The sequence below is a fragment of the Notolepis coatsorum genome (genome assembly GCF_963971535.1).
Source record: "Notolepis coatsorum genome assembly, chromosome: 11".
NCBI lineage: Eukaryota > Metazoa > Chordata > Actinopteri > Aulopiformes > Paralepididae > Notolepis > Notolepis coatsorum.
This window is the reverse complement of record NC_140175.1, coordinates 63,869,122-63,895,963: the sequence shown is the minus strand read 5'-3', so window position 1 is coordinate 63,895,963 and position 26,842 is coordinate 63,869,122. Positions and strand designations below refer to the sequence as shown.

The following is a 26,842-nucleotide window of genomic DNA, read 5'->3' as shown; positions in this document are numbered from 1 at the left end:
TCTCGCAGATAATACAAGTACAAGTCTAATTATATAATATATATATTTTATTAAAAAAGAATTATATAAAATAAATTAATTTCTTTTAATCAAAAACGATCGGTATCGGCCGATATGGCTCACGACGATCGGTGATCGGTATCGGTGGCAAAAAACGTGATCGGGGCATCCCTAATAATAACTTGGCTAGCGTTATCAACAGCAGAGATGGGCAATAGGGTCCAGCTGCAGCGCCGGACAGCCGGAGTGCAAGCGGTGTGATGTAATTGGCAGACTCGACTGTCAATCAATGGTCTACCTGACACGCAAACTCAAACAATGTTTCTGTACTGGAGGTGTACAGTATTTCAATAGGCAACCCTGAAAGGATTATTTTTCTAGAAGAGCAACACAGCCAAAACATAGGCATTGTATGCATAAAAGGGGCAAAAGCTAAAGTTAAGTGACTTTTGTAGCAGTAGTTTGATTTGATAGGGACAGCACATGTTAATGAACATCAAATACAAAATGTAAACATGCAGGGTTGTAGCAAGAGCTAATTTACACACATGCACGCACAGTACAAATATACATTTATTTTTGAAAAAAAAATAAACTCAGTTACTTGAAATATTTTCACTGTGCTCTTAAATATTTTTGGGTGCTCCTAAATTTCTTTGTGTGCTCCTAAATTTTTTCATTTAGGAGCACATGTGCTCCTTGGGAAAAAGGTTAGCGTAGAGACCTGTAAGTCCTTTATGTTACGAATCTTGGGGTAATCGGATGTTCCTATCACCGCCATCGGAGCATGTGTGTGAGGTTCGCGCCGACCAAAGTACGGAGAAGCGATTTTTCAGACCCCGCTTCTCTTCGTACATGAGGACACATAATACTATCGATAATCTAGCGTTTATTTGAAAACGATTCATAAATCAGCCGAAAAATGACAACGTGTTTTGTGTATTCCACTAGAGGGCTATTATTGTGTCTTTCTCTGGAATTACTAGAAATCTCAAACTATACTCATATTCAAAACGGAAATGTACAGATGAAAAAACAATCCGTTTCGTACATGTTGACTGGAAGCAACTCATTGACGATCACTGTTATTTAGATCTATTGCTATTCTATTTTATATGTTTTATGCACTCGCAAATAAGTCCTATTCTCCATTGGATATAGCGTTGGCACGGAAGGGCCATCAGCAGACAGTGCTCTCTTATTAAAACGAATAAACAAGTTGGCCCGGAATGAGTTAAGTTTGGAATTTCTTTTTACAACTGTGGTCGGTAAATTACATTTTTAGAGACTAAAGTACAGAAAAACGTTACCATTGGGTACCGGTATCGATTCACAGGTACCGGTATCTGTTCAAATGTGAAAGGTACTAGGGGGGGTGCACCAATATATCGGTCAGGTATCGGTATCGGCCGATAAGTGCCTTGGCCGATAAGCTCAAATGTGCCGATGGCAGTAGCCGATAAATATCCGTCAATTTGTGTTGCGTCGATCTGGTCCACACGTTCAAACTTTGAAAAGTTTCAGTCAAGCGACCTGCCCACACAAGCTACTGCATCAAAGTTACTACTTATTAACAAAGGCATTCGTTTTGTGGCATTAACGTTATATAGTTACACGTTCAATAACATCAGCATATTTACCCGAACATAGCAAGCATTACTCATTCATATCTCTCACTTCCTTCCTTTGATCAGAGAGCCCGTACTGAATTGTACCCATTCTGCAATCTGTTAATAAAGTTTTCAATCAGACAAATTTATAGAAAAGCTTTTATTATAACATTCGTTGCAGTAAAATCATTATGCCTCGTTTAGTACTCCTGCGGCGCGCTGGTAGTCTACTCGTGGGCCGCGGGGAGCTAGCGTTATTAGCTTTGTTGTTGATCGAAAATCAATGGCGGACTTCCCGGAAGTAAAAAACGAATAAGCGCTTGCCAATTGGTGGTAAGAACAGCAGAGGCGGGTGCAAGCGGTGTGACGTAATTGGCACGATCGACTGTCAATCAAAATTGTTCTGTTGCCATCTACATGCATTGCTTTGGTTGAGAGAGATAGTGCTCTCTTATTAAAACTAATAAACAAGTCTTGAGCAAGACAAGTTAGTCTGTTATGAAAGCCAGTGAGTATTGTATGACTCAGACTTCAGCAATAATCATGACTCATGAGCATTATAAAATAAAAACACACATGGCATGGTGGAATTAATACCATAAACATATTTCTTGATGTGTCCTTGTTTTAAGTAAGTAAAGAGGCCTATGTTCATATCTGTGAGCACAATTTGTAACACAAAAAGAGACGTGTAGCCTATTTATTTTATTTATTCATTTTATTATTATTTTTATTTGTTGCCATGCCTAAAATAATAGTCAAGCATAGGGCTAAAACATTTTCATAAACAATAATGTAATTTTGTTATATGGTTATAATAAAAGCGTTTCTATACATTTGTCTGATTGATTGATAACTTTATTAACAGATTGCAGAATGGGTACAGTACAGCTCAGTGGACTGGAGGATGAAGACCAGAAAAAGACTTTAGGCTTTTTTACATAAGGGTCCTCCATTTTCAATTCATCAAAACATTTAGAGACATACAAATATACAGTAGTTTCATTTATAAAAAAATAAAATAATTTATTTTTTGCCACAAATATCGGTATCGGCCGATTGTGTTAGTTGAACAATCGGTATCGGTGGCAAATTTTCATATCTGTGCATCCCTAAAAGGTACCCATCCCTAGTTATACCGTGGTAAATATAAGTATGGTTTTAGAGCGGTCTAGGGTAATTCATGAAATGCTGAGTTATAGCCATATTAGTCAATTCCACTATAGATGTTGCCATTTCTTGCCTGTATACGCTATTATCCTGAAATCAAATCTATATCATAGGTATTATGTTCCAACATAAATGGCATAGACACTCTCTCATATTTAATAACAATGCACTCCTTATTGCAGTGGTTCCCAAAGTCGGGGTCGCGACCCAAAGGTGGGCCGCGAGCAGCCACGGATGGGCCGCGAGATGATTTAAAAAAAAATTAAAGAAAAACACATTTTTTTTATTTTTTTTATTTTTTATTTAAATTTTTTTTTGTCGGGCCACTGAACTTAGAAGCAGGCCAGGACAGTGTTTCTAGTTGTATTCTAAAATTATATTCTATTGTATTCTAAAATGTGACTATATGGTTTTATATTAACTTAATAAATAAACAAAAACGAAAAATCTACTTATTTCAACGAACATTTCAAACTAAATAACAGATTATGCACATAAAACGCTGAAAACAACCGAAGCAACAATAGTATTTTAATGAGGCTATTATTATTATTTTGCAACAAGTTAGCCCTCTCATAAATAGCACATATAAATGAATAACTAACTTGAACTAACTTAATAGGATTGAAGTGATATTTGGCTTAAAAAATCGGTCGCCTGGCAAAAAAAAAAAAAAAAGACTGTGCATTGGGCCGCGGCTCTCTGACGCCTTATTTTCTGGGCCCCGGCCTGAAAAGTTTGGGAACCCCTGCCTTATTGCACAACAACCTATCAGATTTCCCAAATGGGAAAAGAATGGCATACAAACATTGGGAGATATCTTCAACGAACGGGGTTTCTGTAGCTATCAAGATATACATAACAAATTTAACCTCACCAGTTCCACATACTATTTCTACAGACAGTTATTAGCATGTTTGAAGGCTCATGGAGTCCTATTAAAGGTACCACTGGAGCACCACAGATATACAGGGCAAACGTTCGGCTATCGTCACGTAACCCGGATCATCAACAGATTAATCTTAATTTTATTCATAGGACTTACCTAACTCCTATTCGACTGAACCGTATGGGGCTTAAACAAGACTCTCGATGTTCCTTATGTACAAACGGTGATAGTGGTACATTTATGCATATGTATTGGGAATGCCCGCCTGTTAAGATATTTTGGGAAGAAATAACCACACTATTATCAGGATTTTTGTTTTTGACAATACCTGTAATGCCTTCTGTATTGTTGCTGAATGATGTCTCTCAATTATCACACTCTGTACTTATAAAAAGGATAATCTTGTCCGGTCTTACGGCTGCCAAAAAGCTAATAGCTTCACGCTGGATTCAACCTGATAAAATGTGTCGGAGGGTATGGATTCTTACCTATCTTGATGTGATTTACCTAGAGATATCTACCGCACGAATTCTAGGTGTTAATGAAGCCAGCATAGCAATCTGGTTAGAAGTGGTGGAGAGGATAAAGCATTATATGAACTTTTAATCCTTGGTATCAAGCGGAATAATGGATGTATTCAAGGGGGGTCCGGTGGGGGGGGGGGGGGGGGGGGGGACGAGCAAGAGCATTTATGTGTTGTATTGTATTGTAATTAATCTGTATCTTTAATCTACATCTATTTTAATTTGAAAAACCGGGCTGTCATGATTGTTAGTATTATGTCGGTAATAGCCCTGTGATTTATAGTGGATTTCTACTGTAAATGTTTGTCATGTAAAAAAAAATTGATTTGTCAAACTGCATTCGTATTGCACACTAAAAGCCCGATCGGTGTAAAAGCATTGCAGGATCAAGCTAAAATTGACGTCGGATCATTCTTACCTGTGATCGGGAGTATTCCAAAAATAATATTCCAATTGCCGTAGGCGCCAGTGCGCGCGCCCCTCTAGACATGTTTCAGAACATGTTCAGACATGCCCGGACAATTGAGAGAGCGTATTGATCTGTATGGGTGAACAGGCTCAGTCCACAGGTAACCAACATAGAGTGAGAGAGAAGTAACGTTTGGCGCAGTTGTAAACAGGACGGCCAGGCAACGTATCGTTATTAGAGAGCCGAACGGCTACTTAGATACAACCATAATATTGTCCGAGCCCTTATTGGCACAGTATAGTGACTTGTGTAAGTGAAGTAACGTGGAGAGACTTATAGTTGAACCCAGCGACGTTCTGGACATAACTACCGGTACTCATTGAAGACCTCCTGCGGGTTAGCTTTAAGTACAAACGGAGCTAACTAGCTATCATCCATAGAGCTGCCGCGATTACCGCATTACCGCGGTATCGCGGTTACATCACGCCCACCGCAAGAGTAGGCTGAATACCGCATCACCGCTGTTTTTTTATAATAATAATAAAGTACCCTCCTCTCGTTGGGCTTGCGGCTCTGCAGATATACATATACCCTACTCCTCTATCGAGGTTCCAAGCGACCCTATTGGGTACCAGAAAAGTCACGTGAAACATTGCAGACCACTGATTGGTCAGAAGAGAGACGCGTCACACGTTGGCGCGTCCTGCAGTGTGTTACCACCAATCGGCAAGCGCGTATTAGTTTTTTACGTCCTGAATGTCACCAATTGATCAGAGCTCATCACAACACGGCTAATAATGTTAGCTTTAGCTCCCCGCCGGAGTGGACTACCATCGCTCCTCAGGAGTACTAAACGAGACATAATGATTTTACTGTCTGCAACGAATGTTATAATAAAAGCCCTTCGTTCTATACACTTGTCTGATTGAAAACTTTATTAACAGACCGCAGAATGGGACAACTCAACACGCTCTGAGCAAAGAAAGGAACTGAGATATGAATTGAGTATTGCTTGCTATGGTCCGGTAAATACGCTGATGTTATTGAACGTGTAACTATATAACGTTAATGCCACAAAACGAATGCCTTTATTATAAAGTAGTAACTTTATAATAATAATAATAAGAAAGGGTCGGGGGGGTAACCACCCCTGCCCGTGACACCGAGTGAACGGCGCACGACCATAGGGGAAACTTCTAATCCGTGTTTCACTTTCAATAACGAATGCGTGCTTGCCGAATCCCAAACAATATTCATGCTGCAAAGTCATCCTCTAAAGATAGACATTTAGACTAGAGGCAGGCTATATGCTATAAAGAGTAGACTACCAAAAAAAATGCATTCAAACTTTTTATTTTATTTTTTTTGTGTGCGTGCGGTAATAACCGCGGCGGTAGGAAATATTTCGCAAATTTGTGCGGTAAGGAAAACATCAATACCGCGGCAGCTCTAATCATCCATGCCAACGGGCTTTCGGACTAATAGCTATTAATCCTGCCATCGGGCGCTAGGAATACAAGGACCGGTCCGTACGAGACCCTTTCCTCCCCAGCGACGACTGGATTATCCTAAGTGTGTCTGCAGCCCTCTGGAAGTAGGAAGTCCAGAGGACCCTAACCCTAACCCAATAATGATTTTGACATAAATGTCCATGGCAGTGAGCGAATCGTTCAGGTCATGTCAGCCCCTAATATTAACCCCCTTTTTTGTATTGCCATCAGTGGCCAAGAACGGTGACGTGTGCATCTCCATCCTACACGAGCCCGGGGAAGACAAGTACGGCTATGAGAAGCCAGAGGAGCGCTGGCTGCCCATCCACACGGTGGAGACCATCATGATCAGTGTCATCTCCATGCTGGCCGACCCCAACGGAGACTCGCCTGCCAATGTGGATGCAGCCGTAAGTGCATTTGTATCTTGTGTTGGTATCGGGGGTGTAACTCTGTACAGAATTGAACATAACATTTAAATGTGCGTTAAATTAGGGGTCGGGGGGAAATAGTTATAAAATATATTGCATTTTTTTGTGTGCTGATATTATATTGATACAGTGACGCAACGTATCCATTGGGGACTTAATTTGCAGTTGAAAAAAGGTAATAAATTGCAATATCATGATATTACAATATTATGACTCTAGTATGATGATAATCTATAAGTAGAGCTAAAATACATTTTAACACAAATAATTGAACATCTGAAAAATGTGTCTTATCGTTACACCCCTGATTGGTGTAAGTTGTGTCCTACAGGTCAGGTTCTTACTGTAGGTCAGTGTTTCTCAAAATGGGGGGCACGCCCCCCAGGGGGGGCGCAGAGGCATGACAGGGGGGGCCTTGAGATTTATTAAAAAAAAAAAAAAAAAAATGGATTACAGAAAATGATCACTAAAGTGCTATCTGTTGCAGCTGCACTGTTCTCCATGAAAATACCATTTCTCAAAATCTGAAAATCATTATTTAATAAAACAGAAAAGGATCACCAAGTTACTCTGGATAAAAAAAACCTTTACAGACAACATTGAGACAAAGCTTCCTGACACATCTCCATCCAAACTCTTGGAAAGAACTCTTTGAAATCTCATCTGATACCACCTGGAGAGCTCGTTTCAGAGTGTGGTGCGGAGTACCAAGTATCTCATCTCATGGCCCACCAAGTATCTCATGATGCAGCAGTTAAGGTGTTGATACCATTCAGCACCACATACAGTATCTGTGTGAAGCTGGCTTTTCATCCATGACAGCTCTGAAAACAAAATATAGGGCCAATTTGAAAGGTCACGATATTGGTGTTATTTCAATAAATTTAAACATGGCCCATTTCATGACTATTTTGTTGGGGGGGGGGGGCAAAATATTTTGGTCCGCCAAAGGGGGGCCTGACAGAAAAAGTTTGAGAAGCACTGCTGTAGGTCATGTGTGGTGGAGGTGGGCGTCGGCTTCTCTTGACGTCACCCAAACCTGCCCGCATTTGCTCGTCTGGGGGCGAATCTTCAATTACGGAAATACGCTGATTGTGTTGGCGAGTCACAATGACAACGTTTCCACTATCCACGCTATTATTATTGTGGGGCTTCACTAAAAGCACAGCAGCTCATGATTGAGAAGAGAAAAATGTTGCCTAGTTTTCTCCCTGAATGGATTCAGCTTGATGAGATATTGGCCAGAAGTTTAGGAATTGTATTGCATTGGGCCTATATAGCTATGACAGGTCAGTCTCTCTCCTTTTCCCTATCCTGCTCCTGTCTGTCAGCTGCTGCGTCTCTCCATGCGGAGTTTGATTTTATTTTATTAGGGATCCCCATTAGCTGATGCGATAGCAACCAGCTAGTCTTCCTGGGGTCCACACACAAAAAAACGTACAAAAACAATCACTATTGCAAAAACTATATTAAAAGTCAGTACACACAATGCATAATGAAACTACTGTAACAATTAAGATAGCTAAAATTACATTAGTGTAAAACAAAAACAAAAAATGTCTTTAGTGTTAACACTTTAAGTGCCGAAAACGTGTTTAGGCGTCTTTCCTAGCCATGCTAAAGTTGCCGAGGACGCCGTAACTCGTCTTTGATATCAATATTTCAAAAATCTGTGATCGAAATCATATTTCCTTTCCGGAGCCCTGAGATGTACTGGTGAGCTCCCATCAACTGTCTAACGGTTTGAGAGCGCCATCTGGTGGCCGATCGGCCAAGAGGGAGGGGCGCGCCAAACAGGAAGTGCTCATCCATATGTGCTCCGGGCACTCGCGATCGGTAGCCGGACTCCATCTCAACACACTGGATGATCAATCGCTCGCCCTAACTCAATAAACAACGTTATTTGAACGTATATAGTATTATACAACCTGGAAATGGTTCATCAGGATCAACATCCCATAATCGAAAACGGTCTACACCACGCTGATCGTCCAACGGCGCAAGGAACATACGGTAAGATTCAGCGTTATATTCTAACGTGTTCCATAAAAACTGCTATGATGAACATATGACCCACTCTGGATGAATCATCTAACGCTGCCCACGGAATTATAAACGATCCCCCGCCCATCCGGTCATCATCAGATCATACGTAGATCATTCTAGAAGTACATCCAGTTGAAATTTTTCATCTAGCACAGATTCCTACCAAACTGTATTTCATCATCAATATAATGCATTTGGAGCTATAAATCACGTTCTGGAGAAAGCTGCAGAAAGAGATGAAAACATACTTATACTTTAGATCATATTTTAGTATGAATATGTGAATGAAAAAGTTTAACGTTCATACACCATGAACAATACATATAGGACCTTGAATGGGCCCTAATAATGGCAATCTAGCAATAGAATTTAAAAAGTTATAGCCCTGCAAAGAAGGGGAACTTCTCCATAGACAAATAGAGCTGGCAAGGGATGGTATATCATGAATTTAGCCTTAGGCAATCAAAGTGTTAAAAACTATTTAAAAACGATTTAAGATTCTTTAAAAAAGTGAATCTACTGTAAATGCAGCAGAGGTTCCGAGGCAGGCCATTCCAAAGAGTTAATGCTCTAAAAATAAAATATCTCCCCAAAGCGCTGGTTCTAGGACCTGGCAATTCAAGCTGCCCACTACTGGAACCTCTAGTGTAATGCTCATGCACAGTATTACTAAAAACAATCTGATGTATAAAAACAGGAGTTTTACTGCTCATGACCAACTTGAACAGCACAAGTATATTAAAAGACAATCTATTTTCAACGTTAAGCCAAGAGAGGCGGGCATGCTTGTTGGCTAACTATCTAACTGTTGGACATGGCAGCAATGATCGTTTTTTAGATTGCAAGGTAAAATAGACCTACCATTGTGGCTCTTCAACTACATCTTCTCCAGGAGCTGCTATAGATACTTTTTAAGTCAAGTATTTTATAAAGTAAAATACTTTCTCCAGTTCAATTTAGAATGTCAGTGTTTTTCTATTATAACTATTATTGCGTAATACAAAATTTTATAATGTAATCATCACCATCAAAACTGAATAAACAAACTGTTGTAAATGTTAACCCTTTAATCGCCAAGGACGCCGTAACTCGTCATTCCCTGCCATGCTTAATCTGCCAATGACGCCGTAACACGTCATTGAGATCAATATTTCAAAAATCTGTGATCATATTTCTCCCGCGGAGACTTGAGATCTACTGTTGATCCCCTCTCAACTCTCCAACGGTTCAAGAGCCCCATCTGGTGGCCGATCGGCGGAACGCCCAAACAGCAAACCGGAAACGGAAACTGGTGCTCATCCAAATTCGGTCCGACCACTTGCTATAGCTCCCGGGACTCGAGCTCGACACAATGGATAGCGATCCGTTACCAATAACTCGATGAACATGATTTGGACGTATATACTATTATACAACCTGGAGATGGATCGCATATTTCAACATCCCATAATAGAAATCTTTTTGCTTCACGCTCATCGCCCAACGGCCCGAGGAGACTGGGGTAAGTTTCAGCGTTTATTTTTACCGTGTTCGATACAAACTGCTCTAATGATCATATCACCCACACTACATGAATCATCTAACGTTGGCCACGGAATTATAAACGACCCCCCCCTCCCCCCATCCGGTCAACATCAGATGATAAGTAGTAACTTCTAGAAGCACGTCCATTTGAATTTTTTTATCTGGCGCCGATCGCTATCAAACTGTATTTGATCATCAATGTAATGCATTTAGGGCTATAAATCACGTTCTGCAGAATGCTGCAGAAAACGATAAAAACATATTTATACTTTAGACCGTATTTTAGTATGAATATGTGAATGAAAAAGTATAACGTTCCTACATCCTGAACGATAGATAATTGACGTTGAATGGGCCATAGTAATGTCAATTTAGCAATACAATTTAAAAAGTTATAGCCCTGCAAAGAAGGGGAACTTCTCCATAGACAAATAGAGCTGGCAGAGGATGGTATAAGGATGTACATAAGCGTGGCAGAGAAAGGGTTAATTTGTATATCCGTAAATGTACAGATGAAGTGCTTTGTCAATTATATATATATTTAAATGCAGTCAATTTGCAGTCAGGAGAGGAGGGAAAGCGGAGAAACGTGCATGTGAACATATCTAGCTGGGGTGGAAATCTTTTGAGAATCTCACGACTTTGATTCCTGGGGCTGACATAATGATTGCATCATCCAACGGATTGCCCGGATTATCTTGAGGGGAATATCTAGGCTCAATGTATTTTGGTGCCTCTGTGTCTTCCAGAAAGAGTGGAGGGACGATCCCCATGGAGAGTTCAAGAGGAAGGTGGCCCGCTGCGTACGGAAGAGCCAGGAGATGGCTTTTGACTAAGACCCCCCCCCCATCAAACCCATAGTGAGTAGCGCTGCCACCTGCAAAGTCACACAGAAAACGGATTGCTCACCAAAGTACTATATTGCATTTGCAACACATGGAAAAATATTGGAAAACAGTTTTTGCACCACTATTGAATATACAGTAGGCTGTGGCAAATACAGAATGATTTATAGAAGAATGTGAAGCTGCACACATCCCTAGTAAACAAACTATTATTAATAATGATACATTAGTACTACTTTATTGTTATAATTATGATTGCTATTATTATTTATAATGCACTTATTTGTTTTCAGCATAGTAAACAAATTACAAATCAATTTTACTTTTGTTTTTTCAGCCTGGAAAGCGATCAATACAGGACTGAACCACAGGTCATTCTCCAGACTTCCTCAGCAGTGTTTCAGAGGGATTACAAAGCCCACAGTTTTCTCTTTGAGTTGTGTAAATACTATAGTCATCAAATTTCATGACAGGTGAACATGTGGAGAAGATTTAAATATCTCTCCTGATGCCCCCTATTTTCTCACCTTTAGTATGTTCACTTTTATTTATTTAGACCATTATTATTATTACAAATGCATGTCTTTGTTTTTGAAGAGCTTTTTTCTTTCTTTTTGACCTGCCACACTGAGCCATCCACTCTAGACTTACATCATCACTTTTTATGCAATTGTTGTGGGGTTGGCGCGATGGAGACCAGCAACTTTTTTTTCTTTTTTTCTCCCCTTGTCCTGGATCCCTCACCCCACCTCCTCCAAAGTGTTCTGCAGAGAGAGAGAGAGGGGTCTCTTTCTCAGAAGGGGAAAACAACAACAACACAACGCTGCCTTAAGTTGTTTCCCTGCAAACAAAGGAAACTCGTCTTCAGTGATGTCTGCGTCAGAATGCTTCTTTTTTTCTTTTTCTTTTTTAGTTTTAGTTTCTGATCGAGGGAAAAATAATTATTTTGGACAAAGCCAAAAAAAGAAAACACAAAAAAAAGCTATGAATCGGAAGCATGAGGAACAGAGAATATTTTTTGTAATAAAGATCTCAGCTCTACAATTGTATTTTTTGTGTATGTAAATATTACTAAGTGTATCATAGAAGTTATTTGTCCTTGTGCGTCTTCCTATGGAGAAACGGTGTCCTGCCTTTAGCATTGCACTTGTACAGAGGGGAAAGTAAATGTTTGGGCCATGCTTGTCTGACAGGTGGTGCCTGTTTGGTGTAATGGAGTAACGGCCCATTTCACAACTCCTGTTTCCTCCTGGCCAGGTGGATGTAGGAACATGTTAATTGTAGCACTTTTCTAAGCTCCCAGTAGGTGTTATTGGAAGGGTGAATGTGTGTAATTTTAGCCAATTAATTGATATAAATATGGTAATGAATTGTTACAATAAGCAATAAAGATTTAGCTCGGTGTGGATATTGTTGATTGACTCGTTGAATTTTACATCCACGGTTGATGACGCTTTTTAAAACCTGGGATTATTTGAAAGATTATACTAGTGTTTTTATTTTTTTTATGTTGGTCTCAAGTCATTCTTGCCCCGTTCACAAAACCGACGTTTGCATAATATTTTACCATTACTGAAATATTTGGTACCTATTTTAGCAGTTTTACCAGTGCAAATGAAAATGTATCTTAAACTTGTGCAAATCACGTTTAGATAAAATGTCACACTAACCTCTTATGTGTCACTTGTTTTCTGTAAATATTTGCCAAAGTGATCTATAATGCATATCGGAGGAAGAATAATTCTTCTATACACCATATTGCACAATAAAGCAACTTTAAAGGGAAGATATATGCACCTCGGATGCAAGAATTGGCCTTTTTGTCAAGTGTGGGAAAGACTTTGGACCCACATGTCAAAAAGTAGGAACCTACATATTTAATTACAGACCAGATCTACTGTAGATGTTTGAACTACAGACCAGATCTACTGTAGATGTTTCAGAAATCAAGAAAAGCTGGCTTGTTTCCTACACTCATTACACATTTCTGAGACTAAACATTTGTTGTTTTGTTACATGGGCCTTAGGGTTACAAAACATAGCAATTTAAGAACTATAGTCTTTAAATTCAAGTAAAAATAAGTGCGATCAGATACAAGGGCTTCATGTGAGCAATATATATATATTTTTTTTTGAGAACGTTTAATATCACATTTCAGTACGCTTGCTTGAAGTTTTTCATGATCTAAGCTTTGAACTTAACCTATCTTGAAACGTATCCTAATTTGTGGGCCTACTTATATAAGCAGATAAATTAATTGCATTAAATATTCAATTGATGAAAATGTCACCCAAGGCAAGGGGGATTAGTCTTCAAACACTGGACTAAGTTTAAAAGTGAATTTGTTACATGTCGCTGCTGGCGGGACAAAACCTCATAACTCCAAAAACCCAACTTTTCAGCAGATGAAAAAGACGTACACAGATTTGAGGGCGAATAGAGTTACGAGGTTTAGACAGATGATTGGTTTAATGCTTTCCCATTGTTTAAACTTTGTAAAACCCACACACATGGAGGATGATCTACGGAGTTGATTTATAATTTAAAAAACTATTTAATGGAGTTATGAGGTTTTGTCCCGCCGGCAGCGATGTTCAAGATTCAAGTTTATTTGTCACATACATACCAGGGCATACAGTGAAATGCGGGTGGCTATGCCCCCTTCGATTGTGCAATAATACTAATAATAAAAGACATAAAAAAACAGGTAATAAAATATACATAAAAAGGGCATGATAAAATAGCTAAATTCCTGATTGTTAGCTATGGATTTTCTGCACTGGGTCATATGTACACTACTATACAATATACAGTTTTAACTATATCCCTATGCTATATCTAAACTATACTATACAAGAACCACATCGGTTCTTTCCTTAAAGTGACCTTTATTTTTCTCGTTCCTTTAAAGGTCCCATGCATTATAAATGGCCTTTTCCGGTGTTTAGCATTGTTTCCTAGCAATGGGGGATTATATCAATGTGGTCTGTCGTTAATTATATTGACTCATCAGTCTAGTCTCGAGTTCACGAGATCTTCCCTCACTCAACTAAGCCATTCTGATTTGACTGGCAATGCGACGTAGCAAGGAGCTGATTGTTATCTGATTGGCTCTGTGGTTGTAGTCACTGCCCACAATTCGCTCAACAGAGTGAGTGGATTACTTCCTCAAACAGGGAGTCCGATAGACAGCAGAGAACGAGCGAGAGAGACCGCACGCAGCAGTGTGTCTAAAAATGTTTGCGCGGCGGGGATGGGTCTTCTCTCACACACACGGAGCATTTGCACACAACCTCCCGACCCGCGTGTGTGTGTGAGAGAAGCTCCTGCCCCGCGCGCACAGGTCGGGAGGTTGTGTGTAAATGCTCTGTGTCCCTCTCTCTCTCTCCCTCGCAGTCGGGAGCACTAGCTTATCACTGTCAAAATATCTTTGCGCATGCTCCCACGCCCATATTCCGATCCGTGCAATAATAATCACAGGTATATATTGTCATTTGAAACAAGTTACCAATGCATTGTCCCGTGGGATTATGCCCCCCCGCGGCGAAATTTATTAGTATCCCCCTCAATCTCTCTGTGCCAGTCGCAGACTGTGTGGGTGGGTGACTGTCACTCAAAGCGCGTATGGGCGGAGCCCATCCAATAACAGCCTGAAATCCAAAGGGAGAACAATTATGCTTTTGAGTACTTGATTAGAAATATAAAACAATGAATTTTTTTTGAAAAAAACAAAACCTTAGATGTGTTCCATAGACTCACAGGAATTGTGTAAAGTTGCCCAAATAGTGCAAGGAATAGAGTGTCCTTTCCATTTTGTTTTAAAGTGACCGTTTGTGTGTGAGTGATTGCAGCATGTGTGCTCATATGTACTTGTGTGGAGAGTTCAGTGTCCTGATGGCCTGGGGGAAGAAGCTGAGCCGTAGTCTCTCTGTTCTCGTTCCGAGTGGTAAGACATTTCAGATGCAGTGGTCTATTAGCAAAAATAATTAAAATCTTTCAGTAATGTTAAAATATCACTGGTACTACTGTCCCTTTACTCTGGATCACAGGACTGAGACTGTAGGTATAATCAATGATTATTGATCATGCCATTGGTCGACTATCAGTCAGAATGATCCCCTTCCGATATCTGCAAGGATTTTGCAAGGGCACTGTAGCTGCATCCTGGGCTTAGCGCCGCCCATGATTGTGATTGGTTGAGAGAAATACAAACAAGCCGGAGCGTTTTTCACCCTATTGCGCTATGATACACCACTGGCACAGTGCTGCTAACGTAGTGTAGAGAAAGGTATGGCTATGCAAGACTACTGTCCTTTAAACTTGCCAAGGACTAGACCCACACCCACACACATTACTAATTGTGAGGTACTTTGAAGACGAAATACAGCGACAGGTTTTCAATCTCCACAATTGCTTTATTGAATTAAGCACCAGCTCAATCTGATTAACCACACAAACGGGGACATATCCTTGGGACTCTTATCTCAGTATAAAATCATTTTAGCCACACAAGCAGAGGCACAACAGAGGAAAAAAGGAACAAAACAAATCCATCCATCTTTCAGGTGTAGGATGATAACAGGAGGTCCTGAGTGGCGCTCATTGTCCGGGTGCTGACAGGCTTTTGTTCATGAACTGTCTCTTGACGAAGCACACCCACCACTGAAAGAGAACAGCACAAGTTAGATAACAGCAGGGTTCCCACAGACATTGCCAAATTAAATTCAATTACTTTTAAGTACTTTTCCAAGCACTATTTTTAATTTTCAAGGATGTCACTCGAATGATACAATTAACTTTTAAATGCTGTTTTTTAAGCATCTTCTTGACCTGCTTGCCAGCTAGAGCATCACACGCGAAGAAATGAGGAAAAGCAGTTGGAGCGTGCGAGACAGCGAGTCATTATTAAAACAAAAAAATAAACGATTTCATGATTCAGAACAATTTGATCATGGATGAACAAAACATTCAATGCGAATGGTTGATTTGAATTTCAAGGACCTTTAAAGCACGTTGTCGAAAAATTTGCTGTTTTCAAGGAATTCCAGGCCTAGAATCTTTGTAAAAAATCAAGCACTTCAAGGACCTTGTGCGAACCCTGGAACAGTCTCTTCACTGACAGACTTGTTATCGCTGGATAGTTAATGGATCTGAACTCCTATTCCTTGGGGCTTCATGTGCAGCACGGTCCAAAATTAACATCCGGCAAGTGCCCAATGTGAGAAAGAAAATAATTATTAAAATATTCCATTTGCCAAGTAAATCTCAAGAGCTTCCTCCAGATCGGAGCGTAGTTTCTGGAGTGGAAATGAGCTTGCCGTGGAGATAAAAACTCATTTTCAGAAATACCTATTAATTGTTTTAGTGGGTAAAACATTTTCTTGCCCGGCAGGTCTTTCCATTTACAATTCCCCCTCGGCAAGGAGAGCCAGAGAGTTCATTATAACTGTGTTCAGTCTCTCTCACCTTGCTGGGTTTGTCCGTCTGGGGATCGAACACGCGGTCGCACAGTCTCAGGCCGGTCTCCTGGCGGATCTGCTGCAGGTACGCCCTCATATTGTCTGGAGGAAAACGCAGACGATGACGTCATCTTCATCATCATCACCATAAACGTCAAAATGTTAAAGTTGCATCAAAGAAGGATATCCGCACACTGTATATTATGGTGAATTTTAATTGCACAACGTTTCAACCTAAACAGGTATTACATACACCTCACAAAGACCTGTTTAGGTCCAAATGTTGTGCCATTCAATTCACCATGGGAGCATAATATACAGTGTGAGGGTGTAGACTCCCACAGGCCTCCTCCGATACATGTGCGTTCAGTAGAAAGCTATCCGGCTGCAAGCTAGCCTAGCTTAACACAAATAAATGGAAGTGGATACGGACCAGTTAGCCTATCTGTGCTGCACCTCTCCCTGAGTTTTAAGGTAGGCTAATGGTCCGTATCCACTTCCATTAATTTGTGGTAAGCTAGGCTAGCTTAGAGAGGACATTGGTATCTATATCTTCTTATTAACACTTTGAGTGCCACTCACAAGATTTCTCAGGGTTTTTTTTTATAGGTGGTTGCTAGCCACTCACGAGATTTCTCGGATTTTTTTTTTTTTTTTTGCGATCTGAAAAATTATTGCATCACCCGAGCCTACCCGAGTATAGCCGAGGGGCGCCGGCGATCACTGTGGAAAAAAGCGCCCCCTGTCGTCTCCCAGATGACATAAGCAGTGATGCCGGTAACGCGTTACTAAGTAACGCGTTATTGTAATCTGATTACTTTCCCCCGAAAATAGTAATCTAACGCGTTAATCTTTAAAAGCCAGTAATCTGATTGCAGTTACTTGTCCAAGTGGCTGTGCATTACTATTTCGTTACTATCTCATCATAAATTCATAATGCATGCGGAATGCAGTATTTTATTTCGTTTTCGACAGTCAAAAATACATTTTTGAGCTGTTTTTCTTATTTGGGAGTGACGTGGTGTGGCAGTGAAAGGGTTACACAAGAATGTGTCCTCGCGGCGTGACTGGACTCTCTGTCTGTGAGTGACTCTGCTTTGGCCCAATCACATTCCCCATCCACAGTCTGCGAATCAGAGGCAGAGTAGGGCGGGTCTTCACAGCACGTCATGTGACATATGCGCCAATCGACAGCAGGGCTCCGTTGCATTCGTCTGAGAATTCCACCCCAAAACGCTTGTCTAAACGAAGTGAAACCGCAAGAAGACTAGAGAGACATTTATAAAAACAATTTAATAGTTACAGTTGATATAATTGAATAGTTCAGCCTGCATTTGTTAGATGTGAATGGATACACTGGTTTTGTAAAACCACTGGCTGGCTGCTCTAATGCTCTCCCACAGTTCTTCAGGTGGGAGAACACGAGTGACAGAGAGAGGGGAGAGAGACACACACACACACACACACACACACACACACACACACAAGCACAAGCACACGCACACACGCGCACACACATACACACAGAGAGGGAGAGAAGGGATTATATTATAATAATAATAATAATAATAATAATTATTATTATTATTATTATTATTATTATTATTATATTAGAGATGTAGGCTGTCTGGGTGGGGTTGGAGAGAAAGAGGCATGGGGTGAGAGAGAGAGAGAGAGAGAGAGAGAGAGAGAGAGAGGGGTGAGAGAGAGAGAGAGAGAGAGAGAGAGGGGTGAGAGAGAGAGAAAAGCTCTTATTTGCCAGATTTACAGTTAATTTACATGTTAAAGAGAGACTGCTTGTATGTTTATAGAGAGACATTTATAAAAACAATTTAATAGTTACAGTTGATATAATTGAATAGTTCAGCCTGCATTTGTTAGATGTGAATGGATACACTGGTTTTGTAAAACCACTGGCTGGCTGCTCTAATGCTGTGAGCATCATAGACTGTTGCTTTACCATACTTGATGGTACAGAAGCTGAAGCACTAGTTTAACAATTTACGTTATGTGCAGAGAAACAAGTTAAAAACAATTTATGCACTTTCAATAAAGCGTTTAAAAAAAACTGTTGGGGGAACGACGACTTCGTAACCTAGTTACTTTCAAAGTAACTAAGTTACTCTGATAATCAAGTAATCAGTAAAGTAACTTGGATTACTTTTTAAAGGAGTAATCAGTAATCAGTAATCGGATTACTTTTACAAGTAATCTGTGGCATCACTGGACATAAGTGATTTTGGAATGGACTCAATGAAAATGAATGGGGGAAAAAATCCGGTACTCCACATTTTCCAGTTCACTGATCCAGCCGGGGTTACCATAGTTCATTCTGGAGCCTCAGAGCCCCGCGGATCATGGAGTTCTACTGTATCGCGTTGGATCCATACACGTATCGATTTTTTCGAATGGTGATCAGGAATTGGAATATACCAGTTGGATACCATCTGATGTCAGGTAAGGACTCTATGTTATCAGTGGTAGGATAATCAGAGTAAGTTTGATGAAGTTATAAGCTGTTTTGTGAAATGTCTTCTTTCGGTTTCACTGTAAAACTCTGTGAGGAAATCAACGGAGCGATTATCAGTGCGCGGCCGTAATGTGCTTGCGTGCACGTATAATATTGATCATCTAGCGTTTATTTGAAAACGATTCATAAAAAGGCCGACGAATATCAACGTTGTGGAATATTCCACTAAAAGACGATTTTCATAGAATGCTCCAGAATGAGCTGTTTTTTATATCAAAACAGGGGCTTTTCTAACTGCTCTGAAATGGAAACGACGCGATAAAAAAACAATCTGCCTTCACAGCACTGACTGGAAAATAGTATTTGATAATGCGATGGGCAGATTAGACACATAGCCATAATTTAAAACATAGATTAGGCGATATTAACGTTAACATTGGCGCCGATGGTGGCATTCAAGCGGTAAAGCGGAAAACCAGGCGTGGCGCTCAAAGTGTTAAGGTAATGTTGGTGTGTTCCATTAAGGTGTCCCTACAGCAGGTCCCAGTGTGTTGTATTCCTTTAAGGTGTCCCTACAGCAGGTTCCAGTGTGTTGTGTTCCTTTAAGTTTAAGGTGTCCCTACAGCAGGTCCCGGTGTGGTGTCTTACCTTCCTCCGACTTGTTGCCAGGCTTAGCGTACATGGCGTTGAGGGGGAACCCAGGCTCTCCAGGGATGGGGAAGTGAGTGATGCCCAGGGTGTACATCTCCTTCTCCCCCTGGCCCCGGGAGCTGCACTGGAAATCACAAACAGCCGCGTTTTGTCCCGTTGTTCCACAGAAAACTAGTTCTCCCACTAAAGTAATTCTTAATTCGTTAAACATCATAGGATTTGTTTTGTACACTGATCCGATTGGTTGATTAATTTAAATCGACAAATCTGAAATGAGAGTTGAACTCTCAATGGTTTTCAAGACTAAATAAAGGTTGAATTAATTAATTTGTCAAATTGTGTTTCCCACATGCAATAAAGCATTATTTCAGGAGATAACTCATTGGGTAGCGGGGCGGGGGGCATGAATGCAACTAGTCGACTAAAAAGTCTTGGTCGACTAAGACCAAACGGATCCATCAATTGACTAATTAACATTGGCAGGGTTAGGGGTTCGATTCCCATTGGGGACAGACATCCGTACTGAAAAATGTATGCAGTATGTAATAATTTTTTTTCTCTTATTTTGGAATAAAGGAAATATAGGTATATGCACAGTATGTAGTATGTTTTGTTCTATGTGGACCCCAGGAAGAATAGCTGTTGCCTAGGTGACAGCTAATGGGAATCCGAATAAACAATAAAGAGATTTGTGTCCTAGAAAAGCACAATATAAATGCAGTCATTCAATCATTATTTCATTGATTCATACTGTAAGAAGTATGAATGTTGAATTGAAAATGGGGGACCCTGATGTAAACAAGACGAAAGTATTTCTCTGGTCTGCATCCCCTTAACAAGTGTGTGTATTGAGCCGTACTGTATTGTACCAATTCTGCAATCTGTTAATAAAATGTTAAATCGGGGGCGCTCTAGTAGGACACCATGTAACGCGCTGCGTCGCGAAACAGCCGACCCGGGTTCGACTCCCGGACCCGGCGTCCTTTGCCGAATGTCTTACTAGTTATGTTACTAGTTAACAGATCAACCTTCTCATGTTACTAGTTAACAGATCAACCTTCTCATGTTACTAGTTAACTGGTCAACCTTCTCATGTTACTAGTTAACAGGTCAACCTTCTCATGTTACTAGTTAACAGATCGACCTTCTCATGTTACTAGTTAACAGGTCAACCTTGATTTGATTTTTATTTAGTACATACAATTTATACAAAAGTATGAAAACAAGGGGTACAAGGATAACATGTGAAAGTCTGTCGACTTGTTTCCAACATGGTCCCAAGAAGAATACAATAAATCACCAAGAAAGAGTTAAGATGATAAGATAGATACAACATGTAGATAAAATAGACAACACAATTTTCTGAAAGAGCCTCATTACAACATGTCATGTTCCTGTTCTTCAAGAGTGGTGGCCAAGCACCCTCTGCAACCTATTGTTGCAGATGTCGCTTCACACCCCTCTTGAAGACAGCAATAGTGGGGGAGTTTTGGATGGCCCTGGGCAGAGAGTTCCACAGCCAGCAGGCTGTAGACAGAAAGCCATTCTGTGAATAGGAACCCTTTCTAGGCTCATAAACTGAGAGCTGTCCAGACCGTAACTGTCGTCCGTGGACCTGGCCACGCAGGACAATGCAAGAGCATTCTCTTGTTACTAGTTAACAGGTTGGACAGGTCAACCTTCTCTTGTTACTAGTTAACAGGTTGGACAGGTCAACCTTCTCTTGTTACTAGTTAACAGGTTGGACAGGTCAACCTTCTCATCTTACTAGTTAACTGGTCAACCTTCTCATGTTACTAGTTAACAGATCGACCTTCTCATGTTACTAGTTAACTTAACAGGTTGGACAGGTCAACCTTCTCTTGTTACTAGTTAACAGGTTGGACAGGTCAACCTTCTCATGTTACTAGTTAACTGGTCAACCTTCTCATGTTACTAGTTAACTGGTCAACCTTCTCATGTTACTAGTTAACAGATCGACCTTCTCTTGTTACTAGTTAACTTAACAGGTTGGACAAGTCAACCTTCTCTTGTTACTAGTTAACAGGTTGGACAGGTCAACCTTCTCATGTTACTAGTTAACAGGTCAACCTTCTCTTGTTACTAGTTAACAGTTGGACAGGTCAACCTTCTCATGTTACTAGTTAACAGGTCAACCTTCTCTTGTTACTAGTTAACAGGTTGGACAGGTCATCCTTCTCTTGTTACTAGTTAACAGGTTGGACAGGACAGGTCAACCTTCTCTTGTTACTAGTTAACAGGTTGGACCAAATAGAATCATGATATTGATACATTGCGATTAGGGATGTCCGATATTATCGGCCGATATCGGCATTAAAATGTGATAACGGTTGATATCGGTATCGGAAATTAAGAGTTGGACAATATCGGTATCGGTAAAAAAGCCAATATCGAGCATCCCTAATTGCGATACATAATTCATGCAATATATCAATATCATGATTCCATTGCGATATTATGATATTATGCTCCCATTGGGAGACGATAAATTATCATCCAGTCATACTTGTATGACAAGCAGACATGCGTATTACCTTCTGTAGCTTCTTGAGGCATTCAGATATATATAAGGTGACATAGATCAGCGTCCGGTCTGCCTCGTTCTGGAAAACAAACAAACAAAAACACACACCTGAGCATTAGCTCAACAGCTGCTTCAAATGACCCAAGGAGGGTAAATGGAAGAGATGTCACGACCGCGATTTTGCGTCATATCCGGTGAAGAATTGGAGTTACAATTTGTCCACATCTCCATTTGATTTGGTCCACAAACATTCCAACACCAGCGCACTCTGAGTGTGTGCAGTACCCCCATCTTCCACTGGGTGACGTATTGGTGAATTCGCTTTTTTCATTTCTCAAACAATCCACACCAAACTTGACATATTTCATATTCAGACCTTACACAAACTATGTACTATATACTTTGATATATCACAAATGTAGCTCACAGGAGAACATTTGTTCATGTCCCCCTGTAAATGTCATCGTACCAGTAATTTGTATATAGAATATAACAATATTTCTCAAAGGACTGCTTTCTCATTTCAGTGCTCTTTTAACTGGTTAACCAATAGAATTGAGTGACTAAAATGACTAAATGCTTGCTGCAACCGTCTTCTCATAGATGGAATTGATTTTATTATATAGATTCTCTTTTTGGAAAGGCACCTCTGACCTGTCGCATTAAAGCCTTTTATTTGTCGACATGCTACTTATAACAGGTAAACTGCTACTAGCCTAGTCCGTGAGGGCTGTTGTAACAGGCATTTTAGTGTAGCTGCTATGAAACTATGAGAAGACTGTATTGCTGGAGGCCACATTCAGAGGAGCAAGCTGAGGCATGTGGGAGAACCAGGGCCACAGCTTTCTGAAGAGGCCTTTACAAGGAGGAGACGCTGCTCAAGGACTTCATGAACAGCGCTCTATTTGCATGAAATTAGAAGTCAGTCGAGTCTTGGTGGTTTTCATTTATTTTATTGTTACAAAATTGTATTTGAATATTTACATGACCTTTTATGAACACAGTCACCTGTTCAAAACCCTTTGGGAGTTTAAACAAATCTGTAGTGTTTCTTGCTAAGTTGACTTTCAGAAGACACATGGGTGTTCCATCTGACAGCAGCTATAAAGCAGCACAGAATAAGACTACTGACCCAAGAACAGTTTGCCTCCCAAGTACATAATCAGTTTATCCAGTCATCCAGTTAACCAAACCAGAAATCCTAGATCAGGGCTTTTGTCTGGCAGCTTATAATGACTACTATTTTGGTATTTTTGTGTACACTAGCTCATATCTGTAAGTAAAACACATGAAAATTAACCAATTGCAGAACACAAATGCAATACATCACTTACAGCTGGTGACGTTTCTTTATGCATATTATTAATAGGCAGTATGTAGTAGTATGATCTTTAAATCATATTATTAGGCAGTATGTAGTATGATCTTTAAGTCATATTAATAGGCAGTATGTAGTAGTAATAATAATAAACTTTATATATGTATAGCACTTTTCATACAGAAGTTGCAGTTCAAAGTGCTTCACAACAGTAAAAAATAGAGGCATAAGCGAGCATAAAAAAAGATAGAGGTAGCAAGCAGGGGCGTCGTTTTGGTATGGCACTCGCCATACCTTGGCAAATTAAAATTAAAAAATTTGATAGGAAGTGTAGGTAGGGTAAGAATAGTGCAGGTAAAGTACAATTTGTGTCAGGATATCCCTGATGTTTCATTTAAATGCCTGAGCAAAGAGATAGGTTTTAAGCTGTCTTTTGAATATGTCTAGCGAGTTGGCTTCCCTGATGTTTTGGGGTAGTTTGTTCCATAGTTTTGGGGCATAGTTGCATCACTGATCCTCTTTTGACTGTTTCTGGGAGCCTCTAGTAGTCCAGCAGCTGATGATCGCAGTGTTCTTGCTGGCCTGTAATTTATTGGCGATGTAGCTAGGTCCCTGTCCATTTAGAGATTTGTATGCAAGGAGAAGGACCTTGAAGTAAATTCTAAATGTTACAGGAAGCCAGTGTAGTAGAGCAGCTAAGACTGGACTAATGTGCTCTCTCCTTTTGGTTCTAGTAAGCAAGTCGGGCTGCAGTGTTTTGGATTAGCTGAAGCCTCTGTGGTTTTCTTAGGGAGACCTGTAAAAAGTGCATTACAGTAGTCTAACTGGCTAGATATGAATGCATGAATTAGCTTCTCAGCATCATTTTGATTAATAAATGGTCATACTTTTGCTATATTTCTGAGATGGAAGAACGATGTTTTGGTCACTTTGTTAATATGAGAATTGAAGTTCAGTTCTGAATCTATGATAACCCAGAGACTTGTGACCTCAGATTTGATCCAAGGGGTTAGGCCTCCCAGGTTCTTTATTAACGTTTCTTTTTTAGTTTTGGGGCCGATAATTTGAATTTCAGTTTTGTTCTCGTTTAGTTTCAGGAAGTTCTTACTCATACATTTATTTATTGCCAATAAGCAGTCTGTGATGGAGTTAATAGCTGTATCATTTGGTTCAGCAGATATGTACAGTTGTGTATCATCCGCATAGCTATGGAAACCTACATTATGTTCTCTGATGATATCACCCAGCGGTAACATGTAAAGGGAGAAGAGTAAAGGACCTAAGCAAGTAGTATGTAGTAGTAAGTATGATCTTTAAGTCATATTATTAATAGGCAGGAAGTATGTAGTATGATCTTTAAGTCATATTATTAATAAGCAGTATGTAGTATGATCTGTATGTCATATTATTAATAGGCAGGCAGTATGTAGTATGATCTGTATGTCATATTATTAATAAGCAGTATGTAGTATGAACACAACACACTTACAAATGCCAGAGCATTCAGTCTGCACAAGTGACTGCACATTTTCTCATATTGATTTGATCATTTTCATATAGTAGCACACGTGAAAACTTCCAGGTGTGCACTTATTGTATGCATGCTTTGTTTAACAGTTTAAGTGAATTCTGTCTTTTTTACCCCCTCAACCCGCTATAAAAAGTTACCAGTAACGCTTTCAACAAGTCAAATGATTCATTTCTCACCTTGATTTCATAATTCTTAAAGAAGACGTTGGCTTTGAAGTAGTAGATCGCCTCGTCGATGATGTCGGTCTCATTGGCTGAAACGATACAGAACTATGCTGAGTGGTGGACATGAAACCAATGTGTGTCAAACACTTTGAAAACAAAGTCGATCCTTCAAACGTACTTTATGGACCTTAAAGACATAAACCTAAACACAGCACCCATGCCTAAGTGTGACCATTATTAATAACAGATGAGATCACACATTATGAGGATGAGGATGACACACGCACCATATAAGGAAGCAACAGGCATTTTTCTGAAATAAGGAAGAGAAGATGTGTTCCATTTCACATCATTAAAACGTCAAAATAATGAGAGTCTAAGCTGTATACCGTCAGGTCAACATGAATATCTATGGACACGAGAAGGTGAAAGACTTGACTGACAATGCAAGCAAGGCACTTTGTCGACACCACACATCTACATTAGTATTATCCAACAACGATATAAGCTTACTCTCTTTTGGAGCAGGGCCTTTGAACTGGGTTTTGAGGGGCAGCAAAGCCATGTTCCCCACCATGTCCGAGGCTGTCAAACTGGAGTGATACGCCTGGGAGGAAAAATACACCGAAGCTGTCAAATACCTTCACATTCAGTACAATAGCAGCCAAACTAGCTACCGTATATACGGGATGGACGAATACATCACTGAACACAACAAATAGTGTGATAGCCTTGTGCTATCGTTACCTCTTGTCATACGAGATACAATTTGTTATATGGCAATGACATGTCTAACCATGTTAATAGTTAAACCCTACATTTGATTTTGACTAGTTTATCCTAAACAACATCCACCAACAAGCCGCTAAGCTACTGTAGCAAACTAGACTAAAAGCAGGCTCGTCATCCAACACGGAGGCCCCTCCATCATCACCGACAAAACGTGTTTCCCCTTAGAAATGTGACTATTTCATCGTAACAATAACTGGTTGTTTGTATTCGTCTGTCTTTAGTGTTTTACTCACCGGCATGATGAACGGTCAATTCTGATCTTTCTACCCAGCGAAAGAAAAATGTCAGCGTTGCAGGACGCTGCTTCCGCCTGTCCCACCCTACACACTTACAGGAAGTGGGCAGCTGTCGTGTGCGTCAGGCTCCACATGGTGGCGGAATGGAGGCAATTGTTCAGAGTTCAAAAACATAATTAGGTCAAATGTATTAACTAAATGTGGTCTCATTCTTCAAACTAAGGAATGACATTTTCGCCAGAATCAGGCAGAAGGTATAGGTATGAAAGGTATAGTTCGGATTTTTGGACATTCAGTTATATGAAATACTTGCCATTAGTGTAATCCTGTGGGCTGTGGTTCTCAAAATTGGGTCCCTGAAATATTGAGGATTTTAATTTAGTAGTAATCCTCCTGACAGTGTCTCAGGAGGTAGAGCAGTTGTCTGGTAATGTCCTTGAGCAAGACACTTTGCCTCCATCATCGGTGTGAATGGATGAATGGCAGGCATAAAGTACACTACTTTGGATAAAAGCGCAATATAAATGCAGTCCATTTACGAATAGTTTATACTTTTCTTTTACTAACTTTACAAAAAATTAGCACAATGAAGGAATTTATGAGAATGACTATTCTGATTCTCTCCTCCGGTATCCCCACACCTACAGAGAGTTGTGGAATTCTCAATTATGTCATGTTGCTATTGTCAATACTTTGTTAGGTAAACTACCTACTTACTGTATATCTCCAGCCTTTTA

The 26,842-nt window shown here is 40.1% G+C and overlaps 2 protein-coding genes across 2 annotated transcripts in view; one reads left to right on the top strand and one right to left on the bottom strand.

The window, feature by feature from the left end:
- ube2g1b (ubiquitin-conjugating enzyme E2G 1b) overlaps window positions 1-12,344 on the top strand; it is a 29,699-nt gene extending 17,355 nt beyond the window's left edge. The window contains exons 4-6 of the mRNA XM_084324323.1: window positions 6,324-6,502; window positions 10,843-10,953; window positions 11,276-12,344. Of these exons, the coding sequence (XP_084180449.1) occupies window positions 6,324-6,502; window positions 10,843-10,929 (266 nt within the window). The 3' untranslated portion in view covers window positions 10,930-10,953; window positions 11,276-12,344. The remainder of the gene's footprint in view (window positions 1-6,323; window positions 6,503-10,842; window positions 10,954-11,275) is intronic.
- A 2,989-nt stretch (window positions 12,345-15,333) lies between these two features.
- On the bottom strand, window positions 15,334-26,213 carry arpc3 (actin related protein 2/3 complex, subunit 3). Its single transcript, XM_084324657.1, has 7 exons — window positions 26,103-26,213; window positions 25,591-25,684; window positions 25,090-25,166; window positions 22,075-22,143; window positions 19,517-19,643; window positions 16,406-16,500; window positions 15,334-15,601 (listed from the first exon to the last, which is right to left on the bottom strand). Exons 1-7 carry the CDS (start codon window positions 26,106-26,108, stop codon window positions 15,539-15,541), a joined length of 531 nt encoding a protein of 176 aa, XP_084180783.1. The 5' UTR covers window positions 26,109-26,213; the 3' UTR covers window positions 15,334-15,538.
- Between the last annotated feature and the right edge of the window lie 629 nt (window positions 26,214-26,842).

What these genes read in the sequence shown, in the direction of transcription:
- arpc3 (XM_084324657.1), bottom strand. An exon ending in TTAAGAATTATGAAATCAAG is followed by an intron (nt 22,144 to 25,089) that starts GTGAGAAATGAA and finishes TTTGTTTTCCAG; the next exon opens with AACGAGGCAGACCGGACGCT. An exon ending in TGGCAACAAGTCGGAGGAAG is followed by an intron (nt 16,501 to 19,516) that starts GTAAGACACCAC and finishes GTTTTCCTCCAG; the next exon opens with ACAATATGAGGGCGTACCTG.